The sequence below is a fragment of the Electrona antarctica genome (genome assembly GCF_951216825.1).
Source record: "Electrona antarctica genome assembly, chromosome: 6".
NCBI lineage: Eukaryota > Metazoa > Chordata > Actinopteri > Myctophiformes > Myctophidae > Electrona > Electrona antarctica.
In genome coordinates this window covers 42,230,896-42,244,549 of record NC_136811.1, presented here as the reverse complement: position 1 = coordinate 42,244,549, position 13,654 = coordinate 42,230,896, and the positions used below count along the sequence as shown (strand labels likewise).

General features: G+C 45.3%; 1 protein-coding gene across 1 annotated transcript in view; it reads right to left on the bottom strand.

The window, feature by feature from the left end:
- Positions 1–324: 324 nt before the first annotated feature.
- The window catches only part of LOC306925097 (gamma-glutamyl hydrolase-like), a gene marked incomplete at both ends in the record, with an annotated part of 30,499 nt that continues 17,169 nt past the window's right edge, over positions 325–13,654 (bottom strand). The window contains 8 exons of the mRNA XM_079503777.1: positions 325–446; positions 1,043–1,180; positions 2,117–2,207; positions 3,124–3,230; positions 4,166–4,304; positions 4,579–4,663; positions 6,572–6,622; positions 8,321–8,435. Coding sequence (XP_079359903.1) covers positions 325–446; positions 1,043–1,180; positions 2,117–2,207; positions 3,124–3,230; positions 4,166–4,304; positions 4,579–4,663; positions 6,572–6,622; positions 8,321–8,435 — 848 coding nt within the window. The remainder of the gene's footprint in view (positions 447–1,042; positions 1,181–2,116; positions 2,208–3,123; positions 3,231–4,165; positions 4,305–4,578; positions 4,664–6,571; positions 6,623–8,320; positions 8,436–13,654) is intronic.

Sequence of the window (13,654 nt, the reverse complement as noted above, 5' to 3'; positions counted from 1 at the left end):
TAAACCTATAAACTTATTCCGAACATTAACCTCTGTAAAACTATGCCTAACCCTAAACGTATAACCTCAGTAAAACTATGCCTAACCCTAAACGTATTCCTAACCTTATAACCTCAGTAAAACTATGCCTAACCCTAAACGTATTCCTAACCTTATAACCTCAGTAAAATTATGCCTAACGATAATGTGTTTTGAGGCAAGCCTTCCGGTTACCCTTTGGACTCTCACCTCATGTTCATGATATTATTTTACTGACAATTGACTGTCATACACACAAGTGTGAACTGTGATCATCATTTAATTGTGGTTTTGGAACATTGGAGGTCAGTCAAAGTAGTATTTTTCCATGAAGATGCTTTTTTGTCCTCTGAAGACAGGAGAGAAGTTATAGATGAGCGCCTCGTCTTCCTCCAGAGCACTGGAGAACCTGTGATCACTCTTCATGGCTAGGGGATAGAGAGAGAGAGAGAGAGAGAGAGAGAGAGAGAGAGAGAGAGAGAAGAGAGATGGAGGTTGGTGGAAGTTTAAGTAGAAATGGGCGAGAGATCTCCTCTTCGGTTAAAGAGAGAGACAGCCAGCACTTCAAAGTCCATTAATGGTACATTTATTGCATATTGTGTAGCACGGACAATCACAACACGGACGCGTTTCGGCGTAAAGCCTTCCTCAGCGTGTGGCTGAGGCTGTCTCTCTCTTTAACAGTGATTCTTCGTGAGCCGTGCACCCGGTAATCTGCATTTTTGTATTGAGAGTGCTCGTTTTTTCTCCTTCTATGATCTCCTCTTCGGTCCCTGGCACAAAACCTTCTCAGATGTACTGAAATGTAAAGCAGTGAAAAGTATTGACATTTCACATTTCACTCGAACTGCACCGCCTACAGTAGGACTTGTTTCTTTTGTACCTTGACCACAAGTGATCCTAAATGCTTCTGAGCACATGCTGAACTTTAAGGTGCAGCACTGTCTGTGAATATCATCATCTGTCTGTCATCTGGTCTGCAATTAAAAAAAAACACACATACTCCTAGCCATGCCCGTCTCACCTTCTGACACAAAGAAGCTGGCAGAGTAGAAGGAGATAGCCATGGCAGTGACAGAGTGGACCATGCCAGGCTTGTCAATCCACTCAAAGGGTGCTTTCTCCGGATGCCACTGCACTCCGTAGAACGGATACCTGTAGGCTAAAAGAGGAGACAAAATAAAAGTAAAATATAATGATCATACAAGTAACAGTAGGCTGCATGGGAGACAGGATAACATACCTAATATTAATAACTTTAATAATAAACTATGTCTCTCCCCAGGCAGCAGGTTGGCAGAGGGAGAGTAGCGCCCAGGATTACAGTTTTAGGCAAATGGTGGTTGTGGGCCACTCAATCTCAAGGTTCAACTTCATTGTCAGCAATACCAATTACGAATAAAAGCATGTGAAATTCATTATGCGTTAAAGGAGCATTCAGTGATTTGAGTGATTTGGAAAACCACCCAGTCCGCCCCAGTAACAAAATGTGCACATGCACACACTCTACAGTGGGGGGAAGTGCAACAGGCCAACAGCATGTGCCCCCACTCGATCATGATTGGAGGAAGGCCCCTCTCATCCTGATTGGATGAAGGCTTTGCCACCCGCCACCAAAACTGAAACTAGGGTTTTTTCACCCCAGGGGCTGACTGGTGACAGGGAGGAACTCCTTATATGGTCAGCACACTCTATGGTAGGGAGGATTATCCAAAAAAAAATAAAAAATACGTGATATTTAAGATTTAAATATCACGTATTTTAGTGAAATCACTGAATATACCTTTAAAAAAACAGCTACAGTCTAGTGTCAAGTAATCTATGTTAAAAAAAACTAAGTTGCTTAAAAACTATAATCTCTAAAACTACCGAAAGTGAGTAACGTTTGCCTGTCATATGTGAGTGTACATCTTACACTGCTGTATGTGTGCCTAATGTGATCACTATAAGACTGCAAACAGTTGCAAAGGTAACAGGACCGCCAGCCCTCCACTGCTCCACAGCGCCATCATGCCATCAAATAAAGCTGCTACACTCACCCCCCTTTTGACCTCCTCCCATCGGGTGGGCACGACACCAAAGGCACTCAGCTACATACCTTCCATGGTAGAGATGAAGTCTGTGTTGCCATCATTGTTGGTGGACAAAACCTTATAGAACGTCTTGATCTTGACGTTATCGTTGTATTCCTGTTGGATCACAGTCATTGCTGTGTTTACCAGTGATGGAAATAGTTCCTAGAAGCTTTGTCATTGGTCGAAAAAGAAACCTGGTCGAAATGACTAACCAAACAGGACGTAGACAGGCAAATCAACCAATGACAAAGCTTCTAGGAAAATCTTTGAATGCAGATTGCGGCCCCTAGATGTGTCACAGCTGTCACAGCCAGCAATTGGGAGCGTTTTACCCATTGCTGGCTGTCTGAATACAAAAACGAAAAAGAAAGGTAATTCATTTTGACATATTATGGCTTATAGCAGCTTTAAGGTGGCCTCACAGTACCCGATAATCGGGCATTTTTGACGCTCGGGGATGCCCGACTCGATTGGGAGCGTTTCTCGGGCATAAATTATCGTCTAGTGAGTGTATAAAAGAGTAAATTCAATAATGCAATGTATATATACTCTGTTACAAGAGTATTTTACAAGAGTATTTTCCCTCGCTGTTTTCTCTGAAATTATGAGCGATGTCCATCCATCGGAGGTTCGGATACAATTTTTCCTCGCATCGCGATCGAAATATTAACGTTTCTGGCGAAAGATAATCAGCGTGAGCGAATGCTAATATAAGTTGTTTCTTACAATGGAGGTCCTGAAAACGTGATGTGTATATGGCCAATTCCTCTTGGCAAGGCTTACCTACCCTCCGCAGCCACACGATGGCAGCAAAAGAGTTAAGAATAGTGAGTTTGTTTTTTCTCCAAACCCTTTCTGTTCTGCAACATTCTTTCTTAAGTGAACGCATATGCTCGTTGATCCAGGGTGTTAGTGTATGTTTTGTAATAATTATCTAAATCTACAAAGTAACAAATCAATCAATCAATCAATCAAACAATCAACAATTAATCAATTAATCAATCAATCAATCAATCAATCAATCAAGTACCTGCATTGAGACACTAAATTTGTGGAAGTGGGGGGCGAGGTTCTCCTCAGCCAGAGACTTCATCAGATGTCTGGGAAACCCTCTGAACAAACGGCTGGACTTGGCCTCTGGAGGACACGCACGCACGCACGCACGCACGCACGCACGCACGCACGCACGCACGCACGCACGCACGCACGCACGCACGCACGCACGCACGCACGCACGCACGCACGCACGCACGCACGCACGCACGCACGCACACACACACACACACACACACACACACACACACACACACACACACACACACACACACACACACACACACACACAGTAGTTTCAGAGAAGATGCCAGTAAGACGCCCTGAGGGCGAGAAGTTACCTCGCCCTTGTGTGCACGCATCCGCCTGGGTGACGGCAGACTGCTGGACGATCGCTGGCGCTTTGGCATCGGGGTCAGATGAACATATGGAATGAATTCTCTACTGGCCATATATGGAGTGTGTCTTGAGTTACACGGTTTGATGGGGTCAGATCAACATATGGAATGTCAGAACAGGTCATCTCCATATATGGAGATCTAAGGGTGGCAGCGGGGGCAGTATCTTGAGTGTACAGGGTTTGATGAGGTCTGCCCATATATGGAGTGTGTCTTGAGTCTACAGGGTTTGATGAGGTCAGATCAACATAATTATGGAATGTCAGAACAGGTCAGCTCCATATATGGAAATCTAAGGGTGGCAGCGGGGGCAGTGTTTTGAGTGTACAGGGTTTGATGAGGGGCGGGCCCAGGTAAAGCCAGGCCTTAATTTTCGGGCCTGTTGAGAACTGTAGTTGTCGCCGGCTGCCTAGACGGCCCTGTCTAGAGTTTGAATGCACAGGTATCAGTTAAAAGGAAGACATCGAAGAGGAAGAGGAAGAAATCTATTTAGGACCGGGCGCGGTCTGTTTTTACTAACCACCGAAAAGGTGAGTATCTTATCACCTAAAACTGGAGTATGCGTGGGCGGTGGGCCTTTAGGGCTTAGGAAACACTGGCTAATTGTATGATCATTATTACCTTCTGTGAATGTGAGAGGCAGAGCCACAGCCATGGTATCTGTCAGGACGCGGGTGTTCTGGTCCGTTAGGAGGACCACGAGCAGCTGGTGACCCAGACAGACCCCCCAGATGGGGAAGTAATGCCCTGCATCGTTGGCCTGAGGACCACACAGGGGACAGGTTTCTCAATTTATTAGTTATTTATTTATATGGCTTCATTCATGAACACACTTTTTAACTGCATCGAATAATATAAGTAAAAACCATCAAGTCAAGTAAAATGTATTCATTATTTATATAGCACCAAATCACAACGATTCTTTTCACATGACACTCTGCATGGGGATTTACACATGCACAGCAACAACAAGGAACCATCATTACCTTCAGAGCCAGTTCAAAGAAGATCCAACAACATGGAACCATCATTACCTTCAGAGCCAGTTCAAAGAAGATCCTTGCTGCTCGGGCGTGCTCTGACGTCTGAAGGTCAGCAGATCCTCCTGGCAGCATCAAACTGATGAAGAAGAGGGAGGTGAAACAACACTAAACGACTTGTGCATTTAGGAACAGAGACTCATAACAGACAGTGTTTTATTACACGGCTTGGTTGAATGCTTGATTCTGAAGGGTCAATCGCTGAATTCAGCAATGTGTTATTTCTGTTTACCGTATACACAGAATTGTCTCAAGAAATGTGTGTGTCCACATGAACCCATGAAAACGCCACACACACACACACTGACTACGCCTATAGGGGGAGGGCATAGTGATGCGTTCGGTAGGATTTTGGCTTAATTGGGCGCCATCTTTCTGCCTACATGTAGGCTAGTAGGATGCTAGGCTACTTGGCTGCCAGTCTGTAGTTTGTAAGTTTGCTTGTCAGTGACGCTGGTGTGTACACTGTCACTGCAGTACACCATCTTCCATCTCTCTACTATCTTTGACTTGTCACAACTCTTCTACTCTATAGGCTCTGGATCGATGCCGTGGTATTATTATTATTCGCGAAAATGTTCGGGTGTTCTGATCCCCTCCCCTCACGTCAAAACAGTTCTCAATGTTTACATCTTACTTGACGAGAAGACATGTGGACATATCCTTATGGAACCAGGGAGAGGGGGAAAACACCACGAGAGTGACGAGTGAGGAGTGATCAGTCAAACATGTGTTCTCTCCGCAGGAAATAAATAATCTGTCTGTATGCGATCTGACCATTATTATTTTGATTACACTGTCATGCTCGTTTGAGGACAGGTAGAGAGCAGAGCATACATGTGTTTGGGAATGTTGCTGAAGGTTGTGTTATTTTGTCAGCTGACAGTGACACCCAAATCAAAGAAACCATACAGCGTGTATTTATTTGATATCGCCGACAGTCAACGCACAGCATAATTCTGACGGCCTGCGGTGGAATGGACAAGTTAGAGTATAAAAACGGACAGGGCAGACCCATTACTGTTGTGGATCAAGGTTATGTTATTTTTGTCATCTGACACCCAAACCATACAGTGTTTATTTAATTTTATATCTACAATGGGTCTCCACAGTGAGGCTGGAAAATATAGCCTAGCAGCCTACTACTATAGCCTACTAGCCTACTGGTAGGCAGAAAAATGGCAACCAGAATAACCTGTTCTGAGTGAAACTCCTCCCTATGTACTGGCCCTATATGCCTATATGTAAGTGCAGGGGTTCTCAACCCGTGGGTCGCGACCCCTCGGGGGGTCGCCAAATTATTTTAGGGGGTCCCCAAATTTTCACGTTTTTTCAAAAATAGCAGACCTACAAGCTCATAGCGCGCCACTCGGTGGCGCGCTATGAGCTTGTAGATCTGCTATTTTTCAATAGCTAAATTATAACAATGCTTAAAACACCAAAAGGGGTTCCCGCCCAAAATGGTTTAAGGTTATTGTAGCAGTAAATTTATATTGGGGGTCGGGAGGGGGCGGGGCGGGGGTCCCGAGACATTGCCAAAGCATTTCCGGGGGTCCCCGGCCAAAAACGTTGAGAACCCCTGTGTAAGTGGTGCGGTAGATCTAGCTCTGCCACAAAGCACCAAAAGGAGAGAAGAAGACATGGAGCATGCTCATACAACTCATGCTGCAACGTAAACAATAACAGACGGAGAATGCTGTTCTCCATGTTCACTTCTCGGTGTCTCCTGTGTCCTCTGTGTGTCGCACGGCTCGCAATTCATTTTCAATGGGAGTCACGTGGTTTGACCGAGAAGACACGCTGTCTTTCATGTGTGACTGAGGCCATAGGAGCAGCACTGTAAAAGCCCTATGGTGCTCAGTAGCTTCTACAGCACAAACATTTTATATACATATTTTTTTTTAAAAATAGGCTAAACGTAACTCTTTGGAAAAACGTGCTAAAATTCATTATACTTTTTATCATAAGAATTTAAAAGTGAGCTCACCCATTTATGGAATGAAATAACTTTGCATACTCCTCTTCTGTGCGGTCGATTCTGCTTAAACAAAGAGAGAAAGAAAAGCCTGTTCGATGTCATTGCTGGAGAACGGGGATGACTGGATGGCCGAGGCCTCGTCTGAGTCTGAGGACGACCTAGAGAGAGTCTTGACTGTCACAATACATAGCATAATGTAACTACCCTCTCTCTCACACACATTTTATTTATTTATGTCCACACAAAGGATATGCATACAAGGACACAAATATTATAGGTGCATTGGAGTTACATCTGCAAAATCATGGCACATGATACAATAGGCATGTCACTCAGTACTCTATGGGTATAAGTAACAGCGTCTACCATATATGTCGGCTGCCAATTATAGCAGAGACACCACATTACTTTTCCATCCTTTTTGCCTCCTTTTTGGGCATCCCAAGTTGTTGGAACCCTCTAACAACCAGTCTGTGCGTATGCCCTATAGGCTGCCAAATATAAAGACAAAGCCCAGCTCTGAGATGTTATGTAGAAGTGGTTGGTATTTTATGACCTTGGTCATAGGCTTCCTCTAGGCTATGCTAGAGGAATGCACACACACGCACGCACGCACGCACGCACGCACGCACGCACGCACGCACGCACGCACGCACGCACGCACGCACGCACGCACGCACGCACGCACGCACGCACGCACGCACGCACGCACGCACGCACGCACGCACACACGCACACACACACACACACACACACACACACACACACACACACACACACACACACACACACACACACACACACACACACACACACACACAGCACACAGCACAACCCACTTTGAAAACGGGCCTGGTAAGTAATGGAATGGAATGGAAAGCAGGACAGTCGCTCCCCTGGCTTCGGTGTGTGTCAGAATGGCCAATATGCTGTGATGAAACTCATCACAGCATAATTTGCAGCAGCTTCATGCATCATAGCTGCTTCATAGCTTCACGTCGCTGGCTTCCATTGACAATGAATGGTAGACTGCATCGTTTCATCTGTCCGTGTGAACGCAACATAAATGATATTGTGCTGCTGGGCTGACGTTAGTTACCCTGGAGTGGGTATGGTCTATAACCATTATCCAGTATATCTGTCACAATTTAAAATGTAGGCAGTGGGGGGATTTTGGCTGGTTGAAGACCAAGCGTGCTACGGCATTCTGGATCAATTGGAGAGGCTTGATCTATGGGCAGTCCCCAAGTGCACATGCCGGTAGGCCAGTAAGGAGAGAGTTACAATAGTCGAGATTTGATATGACTGATGTCTGGATAAGGAGCTGGGCTGACTCCTGGGTGAGGAAGGGTTTCATTCTTTGAGTGTTATAGAGGCGTTTATTTTATCATACATACTGTTGTAACAATGTTCTGGGTCTGTATGTCAACTACATACTGTTGTAACAATGTTCTGGGTCTGTATGTCAACTACATACTGTTGTAACAATGTTCTGCCGTCTATGCCCTTTGTGACTGGCTGTTCTCCTATTGTTTATGTCCTTTGTACAAGGCGTCCTTTCTGTTCATGTGGAAATACAAGTGTGTGTGTCTGTGTGACTGTGACTGTGTGACTGTGTGTGTGTGTGTGTGTGTGTGTCTGTGTGACTGTGTGTGTGTGTGTGTGTGTGTGTGTGTGTGTGTGTGTGTGTGTGTGTGTGTGTGTGTGTGTGTGTGTGTGTGTGTGCGTGTGCGTGTGTGTGCGTGCGTGCGCGTGTACCTGACGGGCACCACTCTGGCACCAGCAGACTCCAGGAACTTGACGACAGAACCAGCGATCCAGGAGGAGCCCCGGGCGAAAGGGTCCTCCGGAATGTTCTCCTGAGCCAGGATACCTTTAGAACACACAGAGGAGAGGAGGGATTAGAATCACAGCCATGGCCAGCCAGCCAGCCATCCAGCCAGCCAGCCAGCCAGCCAGCCAGCCAGCCAGCCAGCCAGCCAGCACCTTTGTGTCCGGGTAGCTCAGTCGGTATAGAGCATTTTGACCACATGGGTCAAGGGTTCGATCCCGGGCACCGCCAACTCAGCGGATGAGTAGCACGGCTTGGGAGTACTGGGAGCTGATGGTAGGTGTGGTGTTCCACCTCAGCAATCCATCTTCCAGGGTTTGTAGCGGCCGGGGACATACTCCCACATGGCTGATACCGACAATAAGCCTCTCGTATACTCAGGCCTAACCCAGAAATCCATTTCCTGTCTGCAGTGCAATTAGACCCGAATGCTGCCGCCAGACTCCTGACACCAGGAAACGGGACCACATCACCCCGGTCCTGGCTACTCTTCATTGGCTTCCTGTTGCTTTTAAATTGATTTTGAGATTTTAAAATCTCTTAGGTCCCCCCCCCCCCCCCCCCCCCCCGTACCCTTAGGTCCTCAGATGGGTCTCTCTTAGAATCAGAATCAGAATCACCTTTATTGTAATTTGTCACATCACAGTTTTACAAGTAAAACATTGGGTGAAATTCAATGCATCATGCTATTTTTTCAAGAAAACAAAGAAAGGGAAGAAGAAGAGAGGTGGGGGGGGGGGGGGGGGGGGGGGTTAAGGAGATCAAGGCAAGAAAGAAAATGTAGTCACAGCCGTTATCTTATTTAGTACAATACACAACAGGTTTCCAGGTATTTACAAGCTTGTTTCAGGGCATCGCCCGCCATCAGGCCGCTCAGCAACCTGATGTAGCTTGTTTCAGGGCATCGCCCACCATCAGGCCGCTCAGCAACCTGATGTAGCTTGTTTCAGGGCATCGCCCGCCATCAGGCCGCTCAGCAACCTGATGTAGCTTGTTTCAGGGCATCGCCCGCCATCAGGCCGCTCAGCAACCTGATGTAGCTTGTTTCAGGGCATCGCCCGCCATCAGGCCGCTCAGCAACCTGATGTAGCTTGTTTCAGGGCATCGCCCACCATCAGGCCGCTCAGCAACCTGATGGCAGACTCATGCCTGCATGGTGGACACTGTTCCTTAGCCTGGTGGTACTGCTCTTGATAGATACTGCGGTAGGCCCCCTTGACTAGATGTTCCCTAGCAAATCCACCTCGTAACCAAGAGAGAGAGAGAGTGCCAAAAATATGGAATGCCCTTCCCAAGAGTATTCGACAAGCGGATATCATATTTGTTCAGAAAAGCCTGTTGAATTTTTGTAAGTTGTTGATTTTCTATGTTGCATAATGAATAAATAAATAAAGTTATTATAATATCGTTGGTGTCAAGTGGAAACATTGTATGACATTGTTAAGTGAAATAAGTGAAAATAGTAGATGTACAAGCTCACAATAACAAACTGAAATGAATAAATACTTAAACATAGCATTTTCACGCATGCACACACGCGCGCACACACACACACACACACACACACACACACACACACACACACACACACACACACACACACACACACACACACACACACACACACACACACACACACACACACACACACACACACACACACACACACACACACACTCACACACACACACACACACACACACACACACACTTTTCTTTTTTGTAAAGACAATACAAGCCTACTGGAAAATTAGTCATAGTAATGGCATTACCCTTATAGCTTAGCCAGAAAATTGGGCTTTGCATAGGGCCAATTCTGACGTTGACACGGGCACGGCCCTGACAACGACGACGACAACAACATCAACGAAAACTATAACAACATCAGGTGTGAAACGTACCAATGACGGGCCGGCAGGTACCTCTAGCACCCCCTGTAGTAGGACTTGGGGGCCCCTCCGTTACTGGGCCAGGAATATCCAAGGAGGCCAGAGACCCCAACATAATCCCTGGGTATGAAAACCAACAAAACTAAATTCACAGCAGCAGAACAGTACTGCAGGAAGAGAAACAAGCGGCCAGGTCTATGACAACTAGTCCAAAAGAAGTTTCACCAAGACAGGTCTCTGTCCTCGAAAACCTGTCGTCAAAACCTGTCTATTCTGCATTCTGCATTGACCGTTAGTATAATTATGCAGTTCCACGAGTTCAGGTTATGGGATTTACGGAATTCCTGAGGACAAGTTTGCTTATTTGAAAGTTACATCAGCAATTTGAAAAGAGCAGATCTACAAACACGTCGCATCTCGGCGCGTTGTGAGCTTGTAGATCTGCTATCTTCAAAAATACATTGGAAACACAAATCTTGTATTGGGGGAGACACACATTCTTCATTAACTCAAGTCGACTCAAATTAGGAGAAGTCGAAAATCAAAAAAGAAAGAAAAACTACTAGCAGTCTATGAAGGTTCTGGGAGTCACCATTCAAGCTGACTTGAAATGGACTGCATGCAGTGGTGGAAAAAGTACTCAAATGTTGTACTTAAGTAAAGTCTGGAATTCACAATTACAATTTACAATTTAGGCATTTAGCAGACTTAATCCAGAGCGATTTACAGTACGCAAGAACAAAAACGCCTGACTCAGGGAAATGGACGCCCCTGCCATGCATAGTCCCTTGGGACTCATTCCACAACCACAAAAGCAATAACACAGGGGACAGAGTGTGGGGAGAACAAGGATCCTTCCGCTGGCTGTTTGTATAAACTGTTTTAACCTGTTGTACGGCGACCTTGGGTGCCCTGAAAGGCGCCTTATAAATAAAAAAAAAAAAAAAAAAAAAAAAAAAAAATGTATTATTATTATTTTTACCATTCACATGTGAATTCACAACCCCCCCACACACACATGCCGGTCCGCGAACATTTTATGAACTGTCAGCCGGTCCGTGGAAATAGAAAGGTTGGGAACCCCTGGTCTAGAAGAAATCAGGATTCTATGTGGAGTGGGCCGGTTTGAATCCTGACTGGTTGGGATCCAGCAGGTTGTTCTGTGAGAGATGGAGAGAAAGCTGGTTAGAGACAACACGTTCAAGAGTTTTGGAAAGAAAGGATACCGGTCTGTTAGTTCTTGACATCTGAGAGGTCAAGAGTTGGTTTCAAAATGTAGGCCTACTTGAGTAAAAGTACAAAAGCATTGGCATCAAAATGTACTTAAAGTACCAAAAGTAGAACGTAGGCTACTCACTATGCAGAATGTCCCCTTTCAAGTTTTCAAATGTATTACAAATATTTTGAAAATAGCAGATCTACAAGCTCGCATGACACGACAGACAAAAAGTGGGGTGAAATTAGTTTTTGTGCATACGGTAGGCTATGTCCCATCGTGTTATAGTTTTTGTGCATACGGTAGGCTATGTCCCATCGTGTTATAGTTTTTGTGCATACGGTAGGCTATGTCCCATCATGTTATAGTTTTTGTGCATACGGTAGGCTATGTCCCATCGTGTTATTAAATTAGTTTTTGTGCATACGGTAGGCTATGTCCCATCGTGTTATTAGTTTTTGTGCATACGGTAGGCTATGTCCCATCGTGTTATTAAATTAGTTTTTGTGCATACGGTAGGCTATGTCCCATCGTGTTATTAGTTTTTGTGCATACGGTAGGCTATGTCCCATCGTGTTATTAAATTAGTTTTTGTGCATACGGTAGGCTATGTCCCATCGTGTTATTAGTTTTTGTGCATACGGTAGGCTATGTCCCATCGTGTTATTAAATTAGTTTTTGTGCATACGGTAGGCTATGTCCCATCATGTTATAGTTTTTGTGCATACGGTAGGCTATGTCCCATCGTGTTATTAAATTAGTTTTTGTGCATACGGTAGGCTATGTCCCATCGTGTTATTAGTTTTTGTGCATACGGTAGGCTATGTCCCATCGTGTTATTAAATTAGTTTTTGTGCATACGGTAGGCTATGTCCCATCGTGTTATTAGTTTTTGTGCATACGGTAGGCTATGTCCCATCGTGTTATTAGTTTGTGTGCATACGGTAGGCCATGTCCCATCGTGTTATTAGTTTTTGTGCATACGGTAGGCTATGTCCCATCGTGTTATTAGTTTGTGTGCATACGGTAGGCCATGTCCCATCGTGTTATTTTTCCAAGAAAATAAAGAAAGGGAAGAAGAGAGAGAGGCAGGAAAGAAGAAAGTTTGAGCGCTTTTACCACAAAAAGTACAAGTACTAAAAGTGTTAATATTTAGAAGCTTGTTTTTTTGCAGAGTTCAATGCGGAGTTGGGCAGACTCCTGGATCCTCCAGATGTACAGTTTAAACCTACAGTACATGATTGAGTTATGACTGCAATGTGTGCCTTAACTTAAAGCCAAGGACAGCTGGCGGTCCACGATCACTCCCTTCTTGGAAGGAACAAGAGCCATGGAAATGGAAGGATCCTGCAGGGCGTACAGGACTACAGGTATAGGACTTTAAATGGAAGGATCCTGCAGGGGGTACAGGACTACAGGTATAGGACTTTAAATGGAAGGATCCTGCAGGGCGTACAGGACTACAGGTATAGGACTTTAAATGGAAGGATCCTGCAGAGGGTACAGGACTACAGGTATAGGACTTTAAATGGAAGGATCCTGCAGGGGGTACAGGACAGGTATAGGACTTTAAATGGAAGGATCCTGCAGGGGGTACAGGACTACAGGTATAGGACTTTAAATGGAAGGATCCTGCAGGGGGTACAGGACTACAGGTATAGGACTTTAAATGGAAGGATCCTGCAGGGCGTACAGGACTACAGGTATAGGACTTTAAATGGAAGGATCCTGCAGGGCGTACAGGACTACAGGTATAGGACTTTAAATGGAAGGATCCTGCAGGGCGTACAGGACTACAGGTATAGGACTTTAAATGGAAGGATCCTGCAGAGGGTACAGGACTACAGGTATAGGACTTTAAATGGAAGGATCCTGCAGAGGGTACAGGACTACAGGTATAGGACTTTAAATGGAAGGATCCTGCAGGGCGTACAGGACTACAGGTATAGGACTTTAAATGGAAGGATCCTGCAGGGCGTACAGGACTACAGGTATAGGACTTTAAATGGAAGGATCCTGCAGGGGGTACAGGACAGGTATAGGACTTTAAATGGAAGGATCCTGCAGGGCGTACAGGACTACAGGTATCAGGACTTTAAATGGAAGGATCCTGCAGGGCGTACAGGACTACAGGTATAGGACTTTAAATGGAACGA